This window comes from Tamandua tetradactyla, chromosome 1 (assembly GCF_023851605.1).
Source record: "Tamandua tetradactyla isolate mTamTet1 chromosome 1, mTamTet1.pri, whole genome shotgun sequence".
Lineage (NCBI taxonomy): Eukaryota > Metazoa > Chordata > Mammalia > Pilosa > Myrmecophagidae > Tamandua > Tamandua tetradactyla.
In genome coordinates, this window is record NC_135327.1 from 9,385,676 (window position 1) to 9,407,486 (window position 21,811).

The window sequence follows — 21,811 nt, forward strand, 5'->3', positions numbered from 1 at the left end:
TGATTGGGGTGGGGTGGGTGGCCAATCATTATTTTACTTCTTCCTTTTCCTTTCAATTATCTCCTCTCTCTCTCTGAGCCTTACACCAGAACCTTTCTGTTTAGTTTAAAGCCTTAAGAATATGTACCAGGTTACACAAATAAACACTTGGGGGTCAGGTTGATGGGGGTGGGGGGACATTCTGACCCATCTAAGATGCAAAGTCTTAATGTGGGTCCAAGTTGTTTCTTTCTTTCTCAAGGATTCATTCTCAGAGACTATTCTGTTTGCTTTCTTCTTTCTACTTCTTTTTACCCAAGAACACTTTTAATGATGTCCCTATTCAGAGTATCTTGCCGTTTGACTTAGTAGGTATCATTTCCCATCTGATCCTCTTGAAAAAAAGGGCTTGAAGGAAATAGAGCTCCTTTATTACTGGGATATCAGGATAATACTAATGATGCTGGTGACTGTAATAAAACTCCAAAATTCCAATGGCTTAATGCTCGATATTTGTTTATTTCTTGTTCATTTACAGTCCCAAATTGTATTCCTAGTAGGTGGGTTGCCTATGCAGGGAGCCATTGGCTCTGTCCTCTCCTAGGCCTTTGGGTTCCTGTGCATTCTGCCAGTAGATGAGAAAAAAGAAAGGATCAGAGATTCTTGCACATTAATATGTATACACACTGCCAGGGGAGCTTGATAAAACTAGCTGCAGATCCAGTAGGTAGGTCTGGGGACTTGAAATTCTGTATTTTTTACAAGCTCTGGGTTGATGTTGAGGCTCCTCGTCCAATGACCACCCTTTGTGAGGCAAGATAATGAGGGATGGAGCAAGAGGGGCTTTTATGGCCAACCTGGAAGTGGCACACATCACTCATGCCCTGTGGGCTAGACCTCCGTTACATGGCCCCATCAAACTATAAAGGGAGACTAGGGGAGGTGGTATAGCTGTGTGCCTAGAATGAAGAGGAACTAGGTTTGTTAATCAGTGACCACTTTCTGCTCCATGGAGAGCTAATGGAGAGCCAAGCAACTCTGTCTTTAGGAAAGTTGCAGCATCCTCCATCAACAGTTATGGGGGCAGCAAGATGATGAGTGTCCCTAGACTTGCAAGTGTGGACAGATGCTACATTGCTGTGTGTGAAGCCACACAGAGGAGGATAAATGCCACATCCTCAGAAAACCTGCTCCAGTACTTGATCAAGGGTGAGCTAAAAGAAACAGGAACATGCACTGGTAGAAGGCAAACCTTCCAGACTCTCCATCCTGTGGATTGTAAGCGTCTGAAGGGACATAGGCACCTGGCATGAATTAGCAATGGCACAGGAGCTAAAAGACCATGAGGTCATCATGGGATTCAGAGAGGGGCAGACACACCTTGCTTCTGAAGCCTCCTCCTTTCCTTGAAGATGTGCCACTCCTGTATAGCAAGAACAATCAACCCAAACTTTGTGGGGCTGTGGGTTATTGCTCATCTGTCCTGGGAGACCTCCTGGAACTTTGTGGGATGTGGGTCAGCAGACAGATATGGGCATGGATGCTGGCTGAGCCTTCTCCTCTCTGAGCCCTACATTTCTTCCCTGCAATGGTTGCTTCTTTGCTGCCTCGCTGGGAATTTGTGAGTGTTAGAGATAACTTAGCTAATGGGGAGACATCTCTGCTTACCCCGAGTTACTGCCAGGCCACAACTAGAAGACTTTACACTCTTGGAAACATGAGATAAGATACTGTCCTTGATCCATTTTAGGGGCTCCTACCCCAAGAGGTACATTTTCTGATTAGTAGGATGGCAAGAGTCTGCTGAGTGTCAGCTCACGTGAAAGTTGCTCTGTCCTTGCCACTTTGTTCCTTGTTGGGTCCTTTTTGGGACTGTCCCAACCCAAAGGTCCTAAGTGGTCATCCCACTAGGACAGCTTTAGCCCTCAGGGTCTGGATATAGGTGGGGCTGTCAAGAGGGTTTCCATTGCCATCAAGCTGCTCTGCATACTGAGAAGAGAAAATGTGGGAAGCCTAAGTCAGCCTCACATCCAAATACAGCTTTGTGGGTTATAAAGTGAAGGTTTTGAACCCTTCCATATTTATTCTGTTCAGAATTTGTAGGGGACTGGGTGTGATTGATTGGCACACTCTAGAAGCCCTACAAGATATAGATTGCCCAGCACTTGCTAACTGGCAGCTGTTAGCCTTTTTCATATCAGGGTGAAAGAATGGGACTACTTATAGCTACTGAAGTGGCTCACCTTGGCTGAGGATAATTAGTCATAAGGCTTCATTCTAAATTGAAGATTTTAGTGGTTAAAATAATAAGATTTCAAAGCAGCAGTGTTTTTCTTGGGTGGGAATAGTCGTCCAAGAATCATCTGAGTTTATCTACTGTGCTTTATGATGCAATTTATTTCATGGAATCAGAGGACTCTAAGTCACAGAGTTCAGCCTTCACTGTTGATCGGATCATGAAATTTCCTTAGACATCTCCTCAATTTGTCTAGGCTGTGTTTAGCCCTCTGCAATGATGGGGAACTCACTTTGTCTCTGGGCAGTCAATTCCGTGTTGCATCACTTCTACAAATTAGAAAGTCCTGTTGCATGTTGAACGAAATGTGCCTCCTGGTGATTTCTTTCATGATTCTGCCCTCTCCAGCACTTGTATCAGCAAGCTAGTGCTACAGCAGTGCTGCATGAAAAACCAAGGGGGAAACTCTGTGGGAAACAGTAGTCATTCATGCTCACGCTAATGGATCTGCACGTGACTGCAGATTGGCGGCACTAGATTGGGCTTGTTTTTATCTCTAAGGGTGGCATGGCTTGGTTCTTCACTGTCGGTTGAGCTCAGATCTCCGTGTCTAGGTGTGCTTATTCTAGATGCCAAACTGAAAGGGGCGGTAGCGCCTGTGGCACATTCTTCTCATGGGAGGTAGCAAGAAGGTGAACCCAGCTAGGCAGGCACATTTCAAGCCTCTGCTTGAATATCATTGCCCAAATAGGGTCATATGGTAGAGCCCAAGGTCAAGAGACATGCCCTCTACCTCTACAGGGAGGAACTGCAAAGCCAATGGCAAGGGGCGTGGGACTAGGGAGGGCCGAATAACTGGGAAAAGCAATCAGTTGGCACAGCAACTCAAAAGCAGCTCATTTCCCTTCCATGAGCCAGTCCTTGTGATGATTGGAGATGATAGTCATGTTTTCTGCAAATAGCAAGAATAGCATACACTTTGAGGTTAGAGAAGATCTGGGTCTCATGTCTCTCATCTGAGTGGCCCAGGACAAAGTGTTCAGTCATTAAGTAAAATGAAATCTATCTCCAAGGGTCGTTCTGAAGATGACATGGAGTAATATATAAATAAGACAACTAGCATTGACACCAGTGCTCCACCAGTGCCTATCACTCTCCCTTCCAGTAGTTTCACACAGGTTTTTTAGGGTCATCCTTGCTTACTTGACTCTATTCTACTTTTGTTTTGCCCCCTTTCCTACACGGTTCCTGTGCCGGGTCCAGGAGCACAGGCAGGACATGCTGGGACAACGACACCTCCCATGTTGTAGCAGTTTCCATTCCAGGTTTGAATGAGGTGGTATTTCACTTCATTTCACCTGTAGCAGCTGCAGTTAGCTAAATCCACCCCCTCTCCTTTTTTTTAATTCCACACTTCCCTTAGGAGCTGCTGAGTTTTTCGATTCTTACATTAGATGCAATGCTTTTTCTGTAACTGCTTATAGACTGCCTACACCACACAATGCTCCCCACCTCAAATCTGTTACCATCTCTCAGTCCTTAAAACCACCTCGCTGAGTAGCGTTTTTAAATTCCCAATGACAGAAGAGGATACAGCTTCAGAGAGGAGCCGTGGCTTCCTCGGGGTCTCGCAGGGCCTCCCAGAGGGAGCTGCTCTCTGGCGCGCCCCCTGGCTGCCATCTTTGTGGATGAGACTCATTTTCAGATGGATTTTCTTTCTCTCTTCTCGCCTCTGCTTCTCACCCCTCTGTGGGTCTCCAGGCTCCTTCATGATGGTGAACAGCTCCGGGAGGGCCTCGGGCCAGAAGGCCCACCTGCTGCTGCCCACCCTGAAGGAGAACGACACGCACTGCATCGATTTCCATTACTACTTCTCCAGCCGAGACAGGTCCAGCCCCGGGGCCCTGAACGTCTACGTGAAGGTGAACGGCGGGCCACAGGGCAACCCCGTCTGGAACGTGTCTGGCGTCGTGACCGAGGGCTGGGTGAAGGCCGAGCTGGCCATCAGCACCTTCTGGCCACATTTCTACCAGGTATGGCATTTTACCGTGGTTGGTTTACAAACATAAAGCAGTAATACATCTATACCCCTCTTGCCCTGCCTAGAGTTGTTGGGCATGGAAAGGACTTCATTTGCACACTCACTGCCTCAACTCGTGCGTGCAAGCGTACTGAGCTTTTCCTCTTAGCCAGGCCCTGAGCACCTAGAGGCCATCCAACACAGCCCCTAGAAGTGAAAACCTACAATTGTGGAATTGTAACCTGTACCAAACTCTGAAATCTGTTCTACAACTACTTGTTGTGATGTGCTTTGAAATGTATTGCTTTTTTGTATATACGTTATTTTTCACAAAAAAAAGTCGATTGCAGTGATTAAAAAAAAATTAGTTCTTTCTAGTTTCCTATATTCTGGGGCAGCTAGAAGGAAAAATCTGAGAGGATGGTATGGTAGCCCGTGACAAACTCTGGGATCTGTCCTGTAGCTACTTGTTGAAGAGTGCTTAGAAAATTATTGATTTTTTTCTTTCTTTGCTTTGTATATATGTTATATTATGAAATAGAAAAGTTTTGTTTTTTTTTAACAATAACCTGAAGAGCAAGGTCCTATTGCTGTCCCTATTTTATAGATGGAAACATTGAGGTTCAGAGAGATGAGGTGACTGGTTGAACATCACCTCTGGGGAAGGGGATATTGGGAGAGGCCATTAGGATGGTCTCTGAGAACAGATAATAGCTCAGCTGATTCTTAAAGAATTTACTGGAAAATGAAGGAAAAGGCATTTGGGTTGTTAGGAGTGGTTTTTGTGAAGGGCTGGAGAAGAGAGTGAGAGAATATGGCTTAGTTTGGAAACTAAGTTAAAAATAAGGGGGCCAGTAGATCATGGGAGACTTTGAATGCCAAGCGGATGAGATGGAACTTGTTCTCTGGTCTAGAGCAGTTCTGTTCAATCTGTTTGTGGCTATATTAGTTTGCTAGAGTTGCCATAACAATATACCACAAAATGGGTGGCTTAAAGCCTCAGAAATGTCTCACACTTCTGGAAGCTAGAAGTCTGAAATCAAGGAGTGGACAGGGTCATGCTCCCTCCGAAACTTCCAGAGAAGGATCCTTTCTTGCCTCTCCCAACTTCTGGTGCCTGCAGATGTTCCTTGGCTTATGGCAGCCTGAATCCAGTCTCTATCTCTGACTTTGCTTGACTCTTCTCCTGTGTCTTGCAGTGTGTCTTCTCCCCACCTTATAAGGACAGAAAACCTGTTGGTTTAAGGTAACTTAATTCCACCTGAGATGACCCTGTCCTCAAATAAGGTCACAGTCACAAGTCTCAGGAGTTAGGGCCTCAACATATTTTTCTGGCCACAATTCACCCCATAACTGTGGTGAAGGACAAGGCGTTTCCCCCCGTTTGGTGTGGGGCAGTACTTTTATAAACCACGACATAAATGCCACAGCAGTGCTACGTGGTTCTGAATGCCCCTGAACCCCTTTAGCACTGTCCCTGCCCACCTTGCTGTGGGTTGATGACACAGAGTGCACAGGTGGCAGCCGTCCATAGGCATGCCTTTAGGAGCACAGCTGGAGGTCCTTGTGGTCGAGACTTGAAACTTTTTTAAACACCACTATTGAAGTACAACTTACATAGATCTTTTCTATTTTTATTGTACTATCCAATGTTGTTGATTTTATGGTGCCACCATCACCATTAAACCAGTTTTAGAACGTTTTCATCACCCCACTAAAATCACTTGCGTCCGTTTACAGTTAATCCCCATTCTCATTGGTGAAAATTTTAAGTAGGACGGTGAATAGTCAGATGCGCATTTTGGAGAAATTCCTCTAGAGTGTGACAGAAGACGGACCTGAGGGTGGCAGTATTAGAGGCTGGGGGGCTTCTTAGACACCCCCTAATTCCGCATCCATGGCACAGTCCTTTCGGACTTTAGTGTTAGGAATTCATTTGTCTCTCTAGATCACTTGTCATGTTACATTAATGAGGCAGTTCAAGCTTTTATTTCCCTTTTGCTTGGCAACTAGAAATCAGAATTTAATACTCAATTGCCCTCAATACTTAGCCTAGAATTTTGTCATATATATTTCCAGTTTATCCTCACTGCTTGTGATTTCTTTTTAGAATAATTTATTACTACTTGTAGTACATTTCCTGAAATTCTTTTTAGAAATAGATGTGAGATGATGATGATGATGAAAATGATGAAGATAGCGATAATAACTACTGGTTGAGGTTTTGCCATGTTCCCGGCACAGTATGAAGTATTTTACATAATTTGTTTAATATTTAAAATAATCCCTTGAGGCAGGTGTTATCATGTACATTTTAAAGATAGTGAAATGGGCTCAGATTCTTAAGTGATAGTCCAGGCTCCACGTGGGGTTGAACCTTTGTTCCCTACCCATTCTGTTGGGTTCTCTTTGTCTAAGCCACTGTTTTACTGACTAACGGCAATATAATGCAGGTCACATCTATAATTTAAAATTTTGTGTTTGCCATATTAAAAAAGTAAAAAGAAATAGAAAATGAAATTTAATATAAAAGAATTGTAATAAAATATTTTATTTAATCTAATATCCCAAATATTATCATTTCACCATTTAATCAATCTAAAAATTATTAACGCAATATTTTACAGTCTTTTATTCAAGTCTTCACAATCCAGTGTGTATTTTACCCTCACAACCCATCTTGGTTCCAGTGCTGCCTTTTCACTGGAAATACTTGATGGGATTTAGATTTCATAAAGTTTACAGTTGAAGAAGTGGATTCATATTCATAAGCTGTTCCAAACATCCTTAACATTCTTCCAATAACTGAATTGAGTATGAGATTTAAACTTAAGTTTCAATGAATTAAAACGAAATGGAATGAGAGAGCTAGTTCCTCATCTCACCTGCGACATTTCAGGTACTGAGTCGTCACAGGAGGCTAGGGGCGTAAACAGCACAGGCCTAATGGCTTCGCCACTTGGCTGTCCAGCTTCCTCTGGGAGAGTCTAGAAAGGGCTGATGGTGTCTGGTGGAGGACATGGAAAGCGAGACTGGAAGGCGACTCCCAGATGATCTGGCCTTCCTGGGGTCCCTTCAGGCCATGTTAGGTTTAATCACTTGAGAATCCTGCGACTGCCTCTCTTAGATGCTGAATCTGGTCTGGGGGTTTTCTTAAGACTCATGGTGTGGTGTCCTTGCTGGTGGCCCTAAAGACTTAAAGGTTTGGAGCAGGGGCCCTTGGCTGCTCAGTTACCACCGTGGCCCCAGACAACTGTGAATGGCCTGGAAGAGGGGCCTGTAACCACGTTTCCTTTTGTTCCCCGCCTCCAGCCCATCTCCTCTGCTCATCCACGGGGTGGCCAAGAAACAGGGTAGGAAGTAAAGAGAGTGGAAAGAGGCATCGAGAAAGAGAGGAAAAGTCAATGTGAGTCCTTGAAAAGACTCATTTTAAGTTTAGTGAAGAAAATAAGGTAGTTATATAAATGTTTTTACAAACCATCACTCAGCCACTCACTCAGTTCACTCATCCATTTGTCAGTCATTTAGCAAGCATCCTCTCTGAGCTGGGCAGGCGTCGGGGATACAGACGCATTGGGCAAAGAACAGCCTTGCAGGGGTCAGTGCGGGCTGTGATAATTTTGGGTCAAGTGAAACCCCACCCCCTCTTTTAGGAAAGCAATAACCTATCGACGAAAGGGACTCTAAGGGTGAAGCTTGGTTTTAACATGTGTGTTATTAGCAATGCCATGTGTTTTGTCCTAGATGTTTGACATAGTCCTTTGGCCTTATTATTTCTGAAGACTAGGTCCCCTGTCCTTTATCTGAAACTCATGATGTCAGATCTGTTTCCGAATTCAGAATATTTGAAATTTAAAAGCTAATAAATTTTCTCACATACTGTATGTTTATAACACTCCTGTAGGATCTGAGACAGCACCCCATAATCAGCAATATTATTACTTAATATTCCTACCACAAAACTTGTGCATATTCACAAGCGGGATAAATAAAAATGATAAATATGACAGGTCAGTTCAGCTCAGGTTTTGCCACCAAATTATAAAATACTTAGGTGACAAGCCTTGTTCTTGGAGCTTTTTGTGCTTCAGAATTGCAGTCAGGGGTCTTAGAGAATGCAGGTTTGTGTGGGCCCCGGGAGAAGTTTTGGCCTGCACGTCTTGGAGAGTTTTCCCATTGCACGTGTTGCACAGTGCATCCTGCAGTGTCTGTTTCCTGAGATGCTCCATGATGAGTGATGTGTGGGCAAGAGCACACGCCTTGGAAAAAACTGCATTTTGTACAGCCTTCTGAGGACTCACAGTTAGCCACGTGCAGGTTCTGAGGACCTGAAAAGAAACACATATAATTTTCTTTAATTTACTGTCTCCCAAATAACTTTGACCAGGGAACCTCTTTTTGTCACGTGATCACCCCATTGTAGAAAAAACATTCTGGAGATGGGGGCCCTGAACCCATGCTTGTCCTGATTTCCCCCTGTTGTCTTCATGATATTGTTGAGAGCATCTGTTTCACTCTCTAAGATGCCCCAGTTTGGGTAGTAAATTACACAGTCGCCCTATCCATAGAGATTGGCAGAACACACTTTGGCACGTGTGCCTTTGCTTCATCCCCATTTCATAGATCAGGCAAACGTTTTCTGTAAAGTGCCAGATGGAAAATACTTTATACTTTGTGGCCATAAAGGCTCTGTCATAACCATTCAATTTTACCATTGTACCCTGAAAGCAGCCACAGACGATATGTAAATTAGTGAACTCAGCTGTGTTCCAATAAAACTTTATATACAAAAGCAAGACGTGGGCCAGATTTGGCCTCCAGGTCATAGTTTGGTGTAGGTGACAAAACTGAGGTCCAGAGACAGCCGATAAAGTCTAAGAGTGCACAAGACTCTTTGGCAAAGCTTGGACCAGCACCCAGATACCCTGGCCCTGAGACCCTCCTTATCTGTCATCAGGTATAAACCTCAAGCAGCTCCATAAGCCCTGGGAAATCCCCAGTGATGCCTAAGGGTCCCAATTAGAAACCCCCTATCTGGGGATTGATGTAAATCGGTATAGGATGGAATACAGGTGGAGATGCTTTGGGTGGGGAAAGTGACCCAGGAGAGAGACAGTCCCCCCATCTGCCATGCCCTCTGATGGGGTATAGGGAAAAGAAAGGGCATTTCTTGGGCACTCCCCCTATGCCCACCACATGGGAGGCATTTTGCTGCTCACGTGTCTATGTGGGAAGTCCCCAGGCTAAGTGGGAACAGGCCCTCTCCTCTAGAGGACGGGTTATTAGTGGTAAGCTGAAGTCCTCAGAATCCCTCCTCGGTCCTCTGGCTCCAAGCTCAGTGTCCTACAAAGACGCTTGCCCATTCGAGAACTCTTCCACTCATCAGTGTGATACTGGCTGTGTCCCTTCATCGTTCTGAGTCTGGGTTCTCTCATTTGTGCAATGGAGAGGGTGAATAGGCAAAGTGAAGGGTCCCTCTGTGGGTTAGATGAGATAACATGTGCTGCCATGACCAGCTTGCAGTAGGCAGGCAGCAGTGGTTGGAGGGAAGGAAGGAGGGAGGGTGGGAGGAAAGGAAGATCAGACACAGGGGAAGAAGGCAGGCAGGCGGGAAGGAAGTCCCTTGTAAAGAAGCACCCACTCTGGCTCAGTCTGTCTTTCCTCTCTGCAACCTTGCTGTCCATGAGAAGCAGCCTTATCTGGTATAATTTCCTGTTCCACTAGTTTGATGTATGGTATCATTACATTTCCTCTAGTTTGTTGTTTGTAGGGAAGAAGACATTAATGCACCGAGAGCAGCAGTTTAGAAAATACACGCGTGTGGCATACACACAGCCATGGATGAATACACGGCCACAAGCACGGACGATACACGCATCTCACAAGCACCTGCATACTCCCTGACTCGCAACACACTCATGGGCATCTGGGCACACATACCCATAGTGGCGAGAAAAGGGACACATTAGGAGACGGGGGAGACACGAGCGACATGAATTTTAAGAGCCCAGGTCCCTCATGTATGATTCTGTGGACTAAATAAAATTTGGGTTTTCAGTAGTGCTTGGCTTCAGAGCCTGATGGTTTATGTATTCTTTTATTAAAGTCATATTTCACCTTCCTAAAATTGACTATTAGCTCTGCAATAAACACAGAAAATTCATCTTTCTTATTAGCGGGCTTCTTGGCATTAGGCTTTCACCAGGGCCCGGGATGAGACTGCCCCTTGGTCCCTCCAGTTCCCCGTATCTGCCTCCTCCCAGGAAAAGCAGGAGCTTAGTAAGTGCCTGGCTGTGTTTCAGCCCGCTCTCCTTTTCCAGGTGATATTAATTATTTCATATTTTTAATGATTCTGAACTTTTCTATCCCAGTATTTTAAAAGAAAGAACTTTTATCTGTTTTGCAGCCACCTGCTGACTCTACTCCCCACCCCCTGCCTAAATCATATGGTCTTTTATCCACATTTATAATTGCTGTGTAGCACCCTGAAATTAAGAACTCACTTGACTTTGATAAGAATCGTGGTGTGTGGTTCGCTTTCTTCAAGTTTGACTTGTCTAGCCTGGCATTCAAAGCCCCTCGCAGGTGGGCCATCCTGCCTCTTTGCTCTCACCCCCAGCACCATCGCCTCCCATTACTCCCCAGTGAGAGCTTTCAACTGCAGGTTCTCCTAACTGCTTCTCATTACCCCCAGGCCTATGCATAAGATGCTCTCTCTGGTGGGACCCTCTCCCTGTCTCCCGGTCCCAGCCGCTTCTCTGTGTATGCCCATTCTCGTGGCTGGCACTCCTTGACGTCTGAAGTCACACTGTCCTTTGATTCAGTCTGCATGGTGCTTAGTGCCCCATCATGCATATGCTGGCAGCTCCCCCGGCCCCACTAACGTCTTCAAGTGGCATAAGGTACAGCAGGTTCCATGGGGGGGGGGGGGGATGGACAAGAAGTAGGTTTGGGTGTACATCTTAATTGAAAAGCTATTCTTTTCATCTGAACCTTCAAAACATCTCACGAATCATTCTCCGTAGATACAACTCTCATCCAAGTCACGCTCGTCTTTTGTCTGGATGACTGCAACAAGGTAGCAGAAGGTCTCCTAGCTTTCATTCTTACCCAGCTGACCCCTCCCAGACAATTTCCACAGAGCAGCGTGATGATCTTTTAATTAGATGTAAATTAGATTATGTCACATCCCTGCTTTAAGTCCTTCTATAACTTAGAAGGAAATTCCAACTCCCTACTGTGTACTGTACGATCCCGTGTTTTTTACCCCAGCCTTGCCTTGTGCCTCTCCACCCTACTTACTATATCCCAGCTACACTGGCTTCATCCTTAGGTTCCCATATCACCCTCAAGCTCTTTCCTGCCTCAGGGCCTTTGCACTTATCATCATTTCTTATATGACTGGCCACTTTCATTTTTCTGGTTACACATAAATATCACTTCTTGATGATGTTTAAATAAAGTGGACTCTCTCCCTGTTAGTTAAACAGGGGAACTTTTTATTCCGAAATAATTTCAAGTGTGCAGGAAAGTCACAAAAATAGTACAAACCACGTACAGGGAACTCCACCCTACTCCCCACCTCAGCAGATACGGATCCACTAATTTTAATATTTTGCCATTTTGCCTTATCACTCTGTCACCATCTAGCCATCTATCCATCCATCCATCTGTATCTATCTATCTATCTCTTTTCCAAACATTTGAGAGCAAGTTTCACAGATCATGCTCCTTGAATGCATAAAACGTGCTATGTATATTTTTTAGAAATAAAGATATTCACTTATGTAATCACCTTAAATGCAGTTATCAAGTTCAAGAAATTTAATATTGATATAAAGCTTACATTCTGTATTCTAATTTTTTATGTCCTAATAATGTCCTTTTGAGCCTTTTCTCATGCATTCTTAGATCCCATCAAGTATTATGTATTTTATTTGATTGCTATTATATCTTTGATTTCTCTTTCTTTTTAAAAAAATTTTATTAGTTAATTTCCATTTCTCTATTGATACCCTCTTTGTGTTCATCTATGATTTTCTTAATTTCCTTTAGTTCTTTGTCCATGCTTTCCTTTAACTCTGTGAGCATGTTTAGGACCATTTTTTAAGTGTCTTTGTCTGGGATGTCCCAGGTCTGATCCTCTTCGCTAATGCCTCCTAATGCTTTAATCTTCTCCTTTGCCTGGACCATCCCTTCCTATTTCTTTGTAGGTTTTGTAATCTTTTGTGGAAACCTGGACATTTTGACATTTTAATATGCTGTCACTGGAATTTATACTCTGAGGCTTTGATTCCTTGCACTTTTATCCAACAAGTGTCATAAGAGAGCTTTCCTTGAGAGCCAGAAGCTAATCAAAAAAAAAGGGGGGAAGAAGCAAACACCTTTCCCAGCCTTTGGAGATGACCTGTGAAAGTAGACTCCTTCAGGGCTTCTCCATACAGAGTTTAGAGAACAGCTCCAAGTTAAACTTGGTACCTCCTCGGTCCTTTCTGCCTAGGTGTCTTGTCTTGCGCATGCATGTTTGGACCTAGAAATTCCCCTATCTACATGGATACATTCTTTCTTCCCTAAGAAGTGGTTTCCTTAGGGTCTAGGGCACTGTATTGTGTGTTGCATAGTCAGTAATCATTTGTCCTGGCAGTGCAACTTCACAGCTTTCCCACTGTGTCCTGTGAGAGGACTCTGCAAGCTGCCCTCTACATGCAGGGAAAGCTCTGGGATGGTGAGTCTCTCTGGCCACCACCAGACAGGTCGGGCCGAACATACATGCTCCAGGGTTACTTGTGCACATGTGTCCATCGGATGAGTGTTACTCTGCTCCCTCTGGAGCTGGACCACGAATCTGCCCTGAGCCAGTGAGGTGATGGAAGGGGGTCAGCCTGGTCACCATGAGATTCTACTTCTAATACATTGAGTTTTAAATTTTTATTTATTGTTTGTTTATTTATTTTTAATATAAAAAAGCACCAAATAAATGCAAACATTTCTATTTTGATCATTCTGTTCTACATATATGTAATACATTGATTTTTAAGATTTGCAATTAACTTCTAATTTTAGCAAATTAGTTTAGAACATGTACTGACCCAAATCTACATAATTTCTTCTTTGAGGGATTTATTGAAATATGGTATGGCTTATTATAGGATCTTTTTGTAATTAATCCGTGAGCATTTGAGAAAAACTTTGATTTTCTCTTTATATTCATTAATCTATGTATAGTAAAAATAATATTTATATTATGTATATAAACTTGATGGCTTTATTTTTTCCTATTTTTGCAGAGTTTAAGGCATGTTAAAGTCTTCAATGACTATTTTTATTTTCATCATTTAAGTCCCTTGATGCATGCATTTTTAAAAAAATGGCCATGTTAGTCCATTGAATGATTTTTTTTTCCTTTTTTTGGTTAAAATTCTACTTTAATGTTTTTAAACTACTTCTGTAACAATTGTACTCAGCTTATTTGAATTTCCCTTATTTTGTATTTGTTCAACTTGTTATTTTTAAGGATACTGAGTCATTCTGTTTTTAGGTATTTATCTTGTAGCATGTAATTAGATTTTGTCTATTTAGACAATCTGAGAACTTTTCTCTAGTTTAACCCATTTATATTTATTGTCACAACAGAAATATTTTTCTTTTGTCATTTTTGTTACATAGTTTTAGTGCTATTAAATGCTATTTCTTTTTTTCTTTAAGTTTTTATTTTGAGATAATTTCAAACTTACAGGACAGCTGCAATTAATGCAAAACCCACACAGAGGTCCAACCTATGCCTCCCCACCAGATCTCCCAGATTCATCAATTTTAACATTTTGCCACATTATTCTCTCTCTCTTTCTGTCTCTCTCCAAGTTATTTTTTGAAATGTACAAGGTGTTTCCTTTTTTTTTCTACAGTTGTTGCTTTTGGTTTCCTTTGAATTCTTAAAAATATATATAAAAATTTATGGTTCTTTATAGAAAAGTATTCTCTTGAATTCTCTCTCTGCAGGAAGAGACAGCTGCCCACACATTTATTTCTATTGGTGTTTCTCTTACCTCCTGCACAATTTTGTTTGCTGACTGTCTTTGAAGTCCCTGCTATCTTAGAAAACCATTCTTCCACAGTGGTTATCATGCTAGTAGTGCCAGCTGCTCTATGATTTATGTGACTGACAACCCCAGATCTCTTTATATAGCTTCACAAGGCAGCCACATGCTATCTCAGTGATAGATCATACTACCCAAGGAAGCTACCTCTTCACACCACTGCCACCATCACTTCAGGGTCCCTGGCACTTGTTATAGCTGTAGAGCCCTGTGCTCCACTGAGACTGTTGCCCTCATATCCACCAACCTCGAGGACCCAAGGATTCTACATGAAGGTTTCCTGTTGGTCTCATCTCCCGCCTTACACTCCATCTACAATAAGAGAGTTCCCACTGGCTTGACCATAGGGAAGGAACTAAGGACAAATGACAGGAGGGAGAGGCTTCATTCTGGAGGCTCTTAAGAAAGTAGAGATGAAAAGTGATGAAAGTTTGAACCAGAGCTGTGGCAATATATCCAATGGGTCTTGATCTACAAAAATGGCTCCTTTGTATGGTCCAACCTAGGGATGGAAATAAGGGGTGATTTGAGAAAGGTTAAGAAGATAGAATCTGAAAGGTAATGGATGTGAGACAGAATGAGGCGCTCAGGCAGATGCCCCGATCCCTCTCCTGCAGGACCTGGGTGGGTTGGGGTGACACCCACCAAGGTGCATGTTTCAGGAAGGACGGCTTCTTTGGTAAGAGAAAGAGAGCTTGATAGGGAAGATGCTCAGATCTGCACATACAGATTGGGTTTGAGGCATTTAATGTGACATCTAAGTGAACATATAGATCTGTGAACTGGATAAGCAAGACTTGCATTCAGGTGAAAGGTCTGGAGTAGAGAGCCTGGTATAGGAGTTATGAGTAGGCAGCCATTGAAGCAAGAGCATGTATAGTAAAAATAAAAGTAGAGAAGACCCATATTTAGAGGGCAAGTATAGAAAGAGAATTGCCTACAAAGAAACCTGTGATAGAATAGTCCTAGATTTATGAGAAAAACCAGGAAGAAAAAATGTCACCTGAACCTAAACAAGACAGACCCAAAAGGAAGGAGAATTAACTGACAATCCTAGAGGAATGATCAAGTATTTGTAATAACTGTAGCAAACATTTATCGAGAATTTACCGTGTGCCAGACACTGCTCTAAGCATGTATATCACTTCCCTTAGTCTGCAAAATGACCCAGTGTAGTTGACTCTGTAACTACCCTGGTTTTACAGAGCAGGAAGGTAACTTGTCCAAGACTACACACTAATAAGTGACAAGTCCAGGACTCAACCCGAGGCATTCTGACTTCAGAGCCTAATAACTTCACTATCTTCTTTCTTAAAGTAAGATAAAGATTGAAAAATAAATGTTGAATTATTGAACAACTGGGAGATTATTGGTGCATGCTATGGAAGCAGCTTCAGGGGGGTGTTGTAGACAAAACCCAGATATAGTGGGCTGAGGCTTTGGAGTGGGAAGTAAGGAAGTGTTGAACGTGAGTGTAGGGAAGACTACTGAGAATTTTAAACATGATTGAAACACAGTTGGATTGTACTAGATAAGTACTTGCTGCCAAAGGGCAGTTTTGAAAGAATAAGAGAGGTTCAAGCATTTTTATGTCAAGGAATAAAAAGGAAAAGGGGAAAGTGGAAAAGGGAGGGCCAGAGAGAGGGACACACACACAGCACGAAGCTGTAAAATGCTGCAGGGGTGGGGGTCAAGAGCACAGTCAAGAGAGAGAAGAGGCAGGGGTGGGTGAGGATATAAATCCTGTGGGTGGGTAAGAAGTTAGAGGTCTGCCCCTCTCTTGTAGTCTTGATTCTTGAAGATGTAGGAGACGAAGAGCCTGCTGAGGTTGTGTGGGTGGCTGTTGAAGGGGACATTAGTGTGTTTTCCCTGGCGCATTTCATTGGCTGGGGTATAGCAGTGGAGAAGGCAGATGTGTGACAGCCCATTGCAAAGGTGGGGGTGGGAAGGAATTGACACTGTAGGCGAGAGTGGATCAGGAGATCAGACAATGTGGTGGGGCGGGGGGTGCTCAGGCTGGTTGAGGATACAGATAAGTCAGGCAGGCATTTGGACTCTAGCCAAAAAGAGGAGCAGGTTTGAAAGAAGTGAGGTGGGAGAGGGCTGTGGGGTTGCAGGCTGTGCCAAAATACCAGAAGAAGGAATTTCCAATTCCCGAAGTAGAGAAAGACAAGACAGCATGTGCCCAGAACTGATTGGCGGGGAAGGTCACTGGAGTTGGGTGGGCAGCCGGGTGCACTGGCCGTGCTGTTCATATTCACACCTCCCAGGGGAAGACAGGAGTTAGGTGAAAATGAAAGCTAATAAATGAATTTTAAAATCTTTACTGAAATCAACAGTATTGATGGGAATCAAAGTAGAGAATTCAGAGAACTTTTTGCCTTCTGATTCCTGCATACCAACAGGGTGGGCACGTGGTTTACTTTTAAGAGGTGTTAAGAAATGCAGATGGAATCTGTGGTCCTTTGGGAATGTAGAAGCAAATCTGGGAAAATCCTCCAAGGTGAGCTTCTCCCTCAGCCTTCATAAGAAAGCTGGGATATTAGGAAGTAATTCTTCTCTGTTTCACTTGAAAACATGACAAGAAAGGTGCAAGGGGATGTCTCTAGGCCAAGTTTGGATTGTTTTCCTTGCATTGTTTCTGAAATCCATTAAAAAATCTGTGTGGCTGTCTTTTCTTTTTGCTGTTCACCAGAGTGCAGCCTTTTTAACCTTGCTTTGGAAATCCAGATCAGTTGCCAGAGTTGTGTCCTGTCTTAGCATGAGGCTTCTGTGGTTGGTTCTGATGGGAAGCTGAAGTATAAAGGGTGCAGGGCGTGGTCCGTCTCCAATGATGAGAGCCTTCAACTGCTTCTGCAAAACTGACTCCTGCCCTGTGTGTTGCAGGTGATATTTGAATCCGTCTCTTTGAAGGGTCACCCTGGCTACATCGCCGTGGATGAAGTACGGGTCCTTGCTCATCCGTGCAGTAAGTCTGTTTCCTCTCCCCTCCCAGCTTTGCTCCATGCCAGGCTGGATAGCTTGGAGTCTGTAATCCATTCCATTCATGCAGTGCACTAACTCTCATTCTCTTTCTTCTAATCCTTCGAAAATGGTTACACACTCAATGCAATCAGTCCTGAATAAATCCATAATTTCTCCAGACTGTTCAACAGGCAGCACCTACTGGAATGTGCAGAGAGTGGCAAAACATCTTCGTTTGAATCTCTCTCCATTATTAAGGGAGTCTAAAGTCCTGATTGTTTATTAGTGGGATTCAGACCGCTGAAGTGGAAGAATTAGAGGGCTTTGGATAGAATCTTGTAAAATTGTCTTAAAAAAAGAACACCACCAAATCACTGAGCAAATTAGCACACTGTTCACTCATAGGGAAAAGTGCTACAAAGCTATTAATTCTTTAAAAATAATTTAAAATGCACTCATCAGCTCCATGTGGGTGTAGGGAGAGATTTCTCATGGTAGTTAGTACTTACAGTGAGGTGGCATATAGAGTCCTCGAATGCATATCACCCTTCTAGCCCTGTCCCATTTTCCCTTGAAGTGCTTTCTCTCTGCTGTATTCAGTCTAAGATGTTTGAATGTGTTTCTGCAGGGAGCTGTGGTACTTGGGTTCACTAACTCTCCAAGGGGATAAGTCCTTGGTGCAAGTATTTGGGGTGACATCATACTTAGTGACATTCTGGGATAGGGGGCAGTAATCAAAGGGAAATGTACGGGGATTATATTAGACACTGAGAAAGCTACCTGGGATGCCAGCTCCAAAAGTTTGCTAGCATTCTGTAGCTTGGAGATTTCCACTGGTTTCTTGGCAGCCATCTGATTTTTTGTAACCCTGGGCGGGCCCTCTCTACTGCCCTGCAGGAGCATCAGTCGTGCTATGGGCGAGGCCCAGCTTGCTCCTGCCTCAAGAGACATCATGTACCCTGTCCTCACCTGCTTTGCTTTCCTGTCAGCAAGGGGCTGAACTCATTCCAGCCCCATCTACACTGCATTAATCGAAACGGCTCTTTCCGTGTGTGCTGCAATCGATCTGTCAGGCCCTCAAACATCACTTCCTCTCTCTGGCACTGGAATGACATTGTCTGATCCACTGTTTTAGAGCACCTTCTCTGGAGTGATTTGGGACAAGTTTCCAAGAGCTTTGGCAAGCCTTGTTTTGGATAACTGTATTCAGTGTCTGTGTAAGAAAGACCTGCCTCACCAGAAATCAGCTAGCATCTCAAGAACGAGTTTGTCCTACTGGACTCTCCATTACTCCTGCTTAATATCTCTACCCTCTGGATGTATATGGAGTTAGGATGTTCTTAGAGGGGTCTGCCCAATCCTTTATGCCTGTGAAATGTCTCTGCTGAACCAGACCTCATAGGAAGAGAGTTCCAGAACTCTCCCCAGCTATGCAGAGTTTATATAGCAGATCTACAGATGAGTCCCCCTCACCACGATTAAATCTCCCCTCCATCAACTCCTGGGAGTCAGCATCCGCTACCCACTGGAGACTGATCTTTAGCCTAAGCCTGGACAGCTGTGTTGGGAGGTGTGTGCCCTACCTGTGGTCCATTAACCCTCACACACTCACCTGCCGAGGCCCACCCACTATCAAATAAATAAAAACAAGCACATTGCTGGTTTGGAGGCATCTCTCTGGAAGCAGTCTTTGGTCTGCCCCAAGCTCTGCCTCAGAGGACTCTCACCTTCGATGCATCCAGCTCCATTCCTGCTTCTTACCCTCTGTTGGAGTGTCTGGATTCCATTTTTCTCATAGGTGATCCTTGGCTCTTTCCAGGAGAATGTGACATGATTCTCTCTCCCAGCTCCCAGAGCTCTGCTCTAATGAGAGTTTTTATCTCCACCCTGAGGCTCAATTTTGACACCTACCTCTTGCTCCAGCCTTTTCCTCTGTAGACAGCTCCTGGTTTGCCATTACAGGCATATGCGTCCTTCTCTCTGATGAACGTCCTTGGGGAAGGGGGTGCTCTGAAGGGCATTTGGATACCTTTATACCCCCAGAGTTCCATGACTCCTCCTGGAAGCCTGGTCTCCATGGGGCTGCTCATGAATTTAGGATTCTCCTGACGACCTCGCAGTCCCGCTGTGGGGGGTGGATTACATGCCTGTGGAATTGCTGAGGCCTGTTAACCAGCAAATGGGCCATGGGATATAACTCAAGCAGACGTGACCTGGCTGTGTTCCTGTGAATGTGCTTAGGATGGGTTCAATCTCGATGCTTAGGTGGCTTATGCAACTTCCCAGAAATTATAATGTGAAGCCACTGTGATATTGACCAGTATTGGAAAAAATCCATCTAACTCTATATACAAATACTAGCGTGTATATAGTCTTTGGAGGTATTTCCTTAGCTCAGGAATCAAGCGGAATTGAGGAGAGCCTAGCAAAGATCCCTTCCCAAAGAACAGTCTATATATACCAGGTTTATTCACCTCTTCTTTTAACAAGTGAATGATTGAACACCAGCCACATGTCAAGAACTTTTCTGGGGACTGGGGATACCTCAGTGACAAAAAAGTTTGGGTCCTTATCCTTGTGGTGTTTACTTAGCAGGAGGGGCAGAAGGAGAGAAGGCTTAAATAAGTAACTAATGTAAGTTCAGATCACTATGCTCTGAATATAGGAAATGCTAGAGAGAGTGACTGGGATGCAGCAGGATTGTCCGATGGAGAGGTCAGTGGGGGTGTCTTGGCCTGGGACCAGGGCCTGAAGGAGCTCGCTATATACAGATTTGGGGAGGAGGGCATTCTAGGCAAGGCACCAGCTAGTGCAGAGACCCTGAGCTGAGAATCAACTTGATGCTGCCAGTGTTTCCTGAGCAGCGGGAGCACAGGAGGAAGTGGTCCAAAGTAACACTGGGAAAGTAAGCCAGGGCCTGACCATACAGGCCTTGAGCATCCTTCTAAGCACATTAGATTTTAATCTAAGGCCAGGGGTTTATGCTGGGGAATGACATGATCTCACTTAATTGTTAAGAGCTCTCTTTGGCTGCCATTCAGTAAGTTGAAAGGAGAGCAGTTCTAGAGTCCATGCAAGTGATGGACCAGGGCAGTGGGGATCCATTCATTCAATCTACAAGTATTTAGATATTTACTGAGTGTCTACTCTGTGCCAGGCACGATTCTGGGTTTATGAGAAGGAGTAAGACAGATCCATCTGTGCTCTCAGGGGGCTTCCGACAAGGGAACAAGGTTCTAAATAAAACAAATAATCAGGTAATTATGGGGCATAGAAACAGATGATGAGCAGTGCTATGAAGAAATACAGGATACAGAGATGGAGAGATGTGGACAGATGAGAGTGAGGTTCAGGAAGTGGAAGCAACTAGTCTTGTTTGATGGTTAGAGTGAGAGGCAGTGGCATCAAAGATGGTGCCTCCAGGATTTATGACTTAAGCAATTGGGTGATGTGAGTCTGGAGAAAACTCAGGGTGAGTGCTGCCTTCTGAGGTGCTGACCATGGGCCCTGGGGCTGATGATGGGATCAAGTTCATGCAACATGCTGGTGGCCTCTGAACAGTCCTTTGGACTGAAAGTGCTGTTCCCCAGTCCTCAGCCTTTACACAAATGCATGTGTGACTTCACTCACAGATGTTTAAAAATGTAACTACATTGAGAAATGTGCCTTCTCTCAGTGTCCTCGGGCTTTTTAATTCTTCACTTTTGTCCTCCAAAACAGGTTTTCTATTAACATATGGTCAGCATTTATCAATCAGTGATTCCAATAAATATTCTAAAAGTTCCAGGAGGTTTAGCATCTGATTCGCAATTGTGTCCTCGACTGATATGACCTGAAGTTCTGGCGTTAAACGCTTGCCTTGCAGCTTCCAAAAAAGTCCGAAAGACGGGTATAATATTCAAAGGAAATTATTTTCTCTTACAAACTGAAGCCTCTCGTCTATACTTTATAGACCATTTAACATTTTTGTGTTATTCTGAAAGTGTTTTAGCCTGCTAAGATCCAATGACCCTCTACCCCCACTCTGCTGCCATTTCTTGGTGTTAGCCATAAACAAGGCCACATTAGCTATAAGTGTGTGTATGATAAATGTCAGCAGGATTTCCCACTGTTTTGAAGTTTCTGATTCCTGAATTGACTTTTAGAATCTTTTAAAGTTTTTTTCCATATCCTAGATCAACCGAGTGTCTTTAACCCTTTCCTAATGTATGAACTGTGCACTCTCCTCAATTGTGTGTCTTTCTGCTGAGCACTGACAAATTTAAAGAGCGGGATAAAGGGTACAATAATATGTCTTCAGATGCTGCACTGACATATGCAAGAGCTTAAATGTCATCAGCATTGAAGCGTTTTGCCCCAAATGCACAACCAAGTTTCTGTGGAGGCCATTCAGTGGAACCCCATTGTGGGAAGCTCGGTGGGGAGGAGTGTGGAATGTTTGAAACCATGAGCTGGTGGCTGGCCTGGGTTCTGATATCAGTTGTATTTGGTTGATGGTTGGTGAGTTCCCAGAGC

The 21,811-nt window shown here is 43.9% G+C and overlaps 1 protein-coding gene across 10 annotated transcripts in view; it reads left to right on the plus strand.

Moving 5' to 3' along the window:
* Window positions 1-21,811, plus strand: part of PTPRT (protein tyrosine phosphatase receptor type T) — a 1,205,819-nt gene that overhangs the window by 513,953 nt on the left and 670,055 nt on the right. For all 10 annotated transcript variants that reach the window (XM_077168216.1, XM_077168229.1, XM_077168210.1 and 7 more), the window contains 2 exons: window positions 3,977-4,248; window positions 17,219-17,300. In XM_077168216.1, coding sequence (XP_077024331.1) covers window positions 3,977-4,248; window positions 17,219-17,300 — 354 coding nt within the window. The remainder of the gene's footprint in view (window positions 1-3,976; window positions 4,249-17,218; window positions 17,301-21,811) is intronic.